Here is a 3,266-nt window from a genome sequence, read left to right as displayed (position 1 = left end):
GAAGCAAAGACAACAAAAATAGGAGAGAACGAAGCAGAGGAAGAAGCCGCTCTTGCCACCAACCCCCATCCCTTCGCGGACCCTGCCCTTTCATTGCTTCGGTACGCGACTACACTGGGGTTGCCGCTCTCTGCCAATTATTACTATTATTTTTTCTTTCACACTTTTTTCTTTTTGCTTCTCGCCTAACGTGCGTCGTGAAGAGGAAGAAGTGAGGTGGGGGAACGATGAGCGAGTTTGAGTTACTTGGCATCCACCAGTGGCTGTCAAAGCAGTGCGCCTACATGGCGCTGCACCACCCCACGCCCATCCAGAAACTTTGCATTCCCGCGATTCTCGCCGGCAACTGCGTGGTGGGAGGCGCGGCTACTGGAAGCGGTAAGACGGCGGCCTTTGCCCTCCCTCTGCTACAAATTCTTGCTGAGGACCTCTACGGGGTGTTCGCGCTTGTGTTGACGCCGTCCCGCGAGCTTGCTTACCAAATCTTGGACCAGTTTGTGGCACTCGGTGCCCCTTTGCACATACGCCCCGCCATCATCATCGGCGGCCTGCCGCACGAGCAGCAGCTGGACGCGTTAAAAGCCCGCCCACATGTCGTTGTTGCCACCCCGGGTCGTCTCAAGTTTATGTTAGAAAAATTCCCAGAGGCCCGTAAAGCCTTTTCTCACCTGCGTTTCCTTGTGCTTGACGAGGCGGACCGACTGACAAGCGGCGACATTGAGACGGATGTGGCGGAGGTTGCTCGTCTGCTTCCTCCCGCGCGTCCCGAACGGCGTGTACTGCTGTTTACCGCCACACTGGAACAGCGCCTCACGCGGGTAGAGGAGGGTGGGTGGCTGGAGCGTCTCGGAATGGCGCATGGCGCCCAGCAGCTCCAAGTCTTCGCCACCAACACTCTGACAAACGTCGCGGCTGGCCACGGGGCAACAGCTGAGTCGTACGCCGTCGCCGATTCGCTGCAGCAGCGATACCTCTTTATCCCCAACATGGTGAAACTAGCCTACCTTGTTGCCTCCCTTCGAGCGGCGGGGACGGAGCAATCCACCATCGTCTTCACCAACTCCTGCATGCGCTGTGAAGTAGTTCGACTGACGCTACAGCTGTTGGGATTCCCTGTCTGCAGTCTTAACTCGATCATCTCACAGAAACACCGACTCGATAATTTGGCCACCTTCAAGCTTGGAATTGCCCGTATTTTGGTGGCAACCGATATCGCGAGTCGCGGGCTAGACATCCCCGCCGTGGGCCTGGTGCTGCACTACGACCTGCCCAAGCAGGCGCCCACTTACTTGCACCGTGTGGGTCGCACAGCGCGTGCAGGTCGCGAGGGCCTTTCCGTCGCCTTCGTGACGGAGTACGACGTGGATTTGGTGCGGCGTCTCGAGAAGAAAATTGTGCACACCATGTCGCTCTGGAAGGCCAAGGGTGTCAGTGAGAAGGAAGTGCTGAAGGTTCTCGATGAAGTCTCTGCGGCGAAGGTGCAGGCGAAGCTACAGGTGGAGGATCAGTTTGGGCGGCGAGTGAGCACGCTGAAGGCCCACGCGGCAGAAAAGCGAGCCCGCCTCGGGGAGCACGAGCAGGAGCAGGGCTCCATCAAGGCAAAGCCCGGGAAACCGGCCCCGTTGCGCTCCACACCGGACGCAGTCCCCGTCAAGGGGCGCCCAAAAACAAAGCGAGAAAAGCCCTCAAAGAGGCGGCGGAGCGACGACGTGTAAAAGTTGGCAGTGTCAGCCACCACCGAATAAAACCAAAACACGGGTTGAAGAGAACTTTGGAATCGTGTGATTACCGCGGCTTATTCTTATTTTTATAAGCAAAAAAAAAGGAAGAAAGGAAAGAAGACCTGCCCTCACGCTTCTCACTCTCGTCGTTCTTCCTTTCTGTTATACGGTATTTCCTTTCGCCTTTCGCGTGGCAGCGAGTGGGACATGCCCCGATGACAACGGTGACAAAGGTGTTGTTGTGTGTGTCTCTTGCTTCTCTGTGCCAAAACCATTTCCTTTTTTGTCCCTGGCGTCGTTCCATTGTGCAAGTGGTGGGGGCTTGCAAAGTAAACCGAGTTCTGGCAGCATGCGGAGCGCAAGGAATCTCCGCGCAGAGGCGCAGGTGACCACCGACCGAAGTCTGCCGTCCTTCGACAACCACTACAGCAATGGCGTCCTCATGGAAAACTGGCAGGAGGGACGCATTTACGACGCCTGTGGTCGCAAGTTCACGCTGGCGATGGACCGCCCTGTAGGGGTCTCGCACTCAATGTACACGACCGACTACACCAACCCAGGCAGAACCTCGCCGCAGCCCATGATGCGACGCAGGGGGCTCGGGAAAGAGCTCATGTTCGGCGAGGGCAAACCCGCCACCTTCGACGGGGTCCCCACAAGCACCACCTACGGCGAAACGCAACGGCACCTAATCCACAGCAAAAACGGCAAACCACGGCGTTCTCCGCGCCAAATGGATGCTACATTTGGGGAGAGTGGCTGGCGCACCTTCAGCGAGAGCTCAACAGTGGCAAGCAACTGCCCCACAGCAGACGAAGACAATTTCGGAAGGTTCAGCAGCACCAAGGCAGTTATGGACCTACCGGTGGAATGCTACCACTTCCAACGACAGATGGCCTGCCATGAAATGTCGCAATGAATCCATGACAATGTAACTGAGCTAAACTTTTTACTCACACCCCATGTGTGTACCTCACTTCGGACCCCATTTACACCACCCACTCTCCCACACACAAACACACAAAAAAAAACCTGTCCCTACTCTGAATGACAGGAAAAAAAACTAATTTTAGAAAGATACACTATACCATGCATCATTTTCCCACCACGCTTTTTTCCAACAGAACATTGCATAACCTCTCGTCAAACCACAATAAAAAAACAATGAACGAGGCTTCCAGAAACGGCACGATCAACCTTCACACCGAGTACCAAGAACAGTTCCAGTTCCGGCATCTACCAAGAGAGCTGTCACCACCACCAAGAAATCCTTATACAATGACGCCCACAAAACAATACTACACGAAGGCAGCAAAGGACGCCTACAAGCCGGTCGACCCCTCGGCGTACAAGCGCGAGAGGCCGCTGGAGGAGGAGGAAGAGGTGGGCCCGCGCCACGTTGACCCCGACCACTTCCGCTCCACGACGCAAGACGCCTACAAGCCGGTCGACCCCTCGGCGTACAGGCGCGAGAGGCCGCAGGAGGAGGAGGAAGAGGTGGGCCCGCGCCACGTTGACCCCGACCACTTCCGCTCCACGACGCAA

The 3,266-nt window shown here is 56.3% G+C and overlaps 3 protein-coding genes across 3 annotated transcripts, besides 1 other annotated feature; all 3 read left to right on the top strand.

Annotated features, from left to right (window-relative positions):
- Window positions 1–227: 227 nt before the first annotated feature.
- On the top strand, window positions 228–1,715 carry Tco025E_07136 (putative ATP-dependent RNA helicase; the record flags this gene model as incomplete). Its single annotated transcript, XM_029374003.1, has 1 exon — window positions 228–1,715. One exon carries the CDS (start codon window positions 228–230, stop codon window positions 1,713–1,715), a length of 1,488 nt encoding a protein of 495 aa, XP_029225957.1.
- A 355-nt stretch (window positions 1,716–2,070) lies between these two features.
- Window positions 2,071–2,640, top strand: Tco025E_07135 (uncharacterized protein; the record flags this gene model as incomplete). The annotated part of the gene is made up of 1 exon (XM_029374002.1): window positions 2,071–2,640. The coding sequence occupies one exon, from the start codon at window positions 2,071–2,073 to the stop codon at window positions 2,638–2,640; it is 570 nt and encodes a 189-aa protein (XP_029225956.1).
- A 72-nt stretch (window positions 2,641–2,712) lies between these two features.
- Window positions 2,713–2,744: a microsatellite.
- Window positions 2,745–2,885: 141 nt separating this feature from the next.
- On the top strand, window positions 2,886–3,266 carry Tco025E_07134 (microtubule-associated protein; the record flags this gene model as incomplete). The annotated part of the gene is made up of 1 exon (XM_029374001.1): window positions 2,886–3,266. A coding segment is annotated over one exon (381 nt), but the record flags the coding sequence as incomplete, so codon positions are not given.

Source organism: Trypanosoma conorhini, assembly GCF_003719485.1.
Source record: "Trypanosoma conorhini strain 025E chromosome Unknown Tco_14.4_contig_00528, whole genome shotgun sequence".
Lineage (NCBI taxonomy): Eukaryota > Euglenozoa > Kinetoplastea > Trypanosomatida > Trypanosomatidae > Trypanosoma > Trypanosoma conorhini.
The sequence above is the reverse complement of the archived record's forward strand: the minus strand, read 5'-3'. Positions and strand labels throughout refer to the sequence as shown.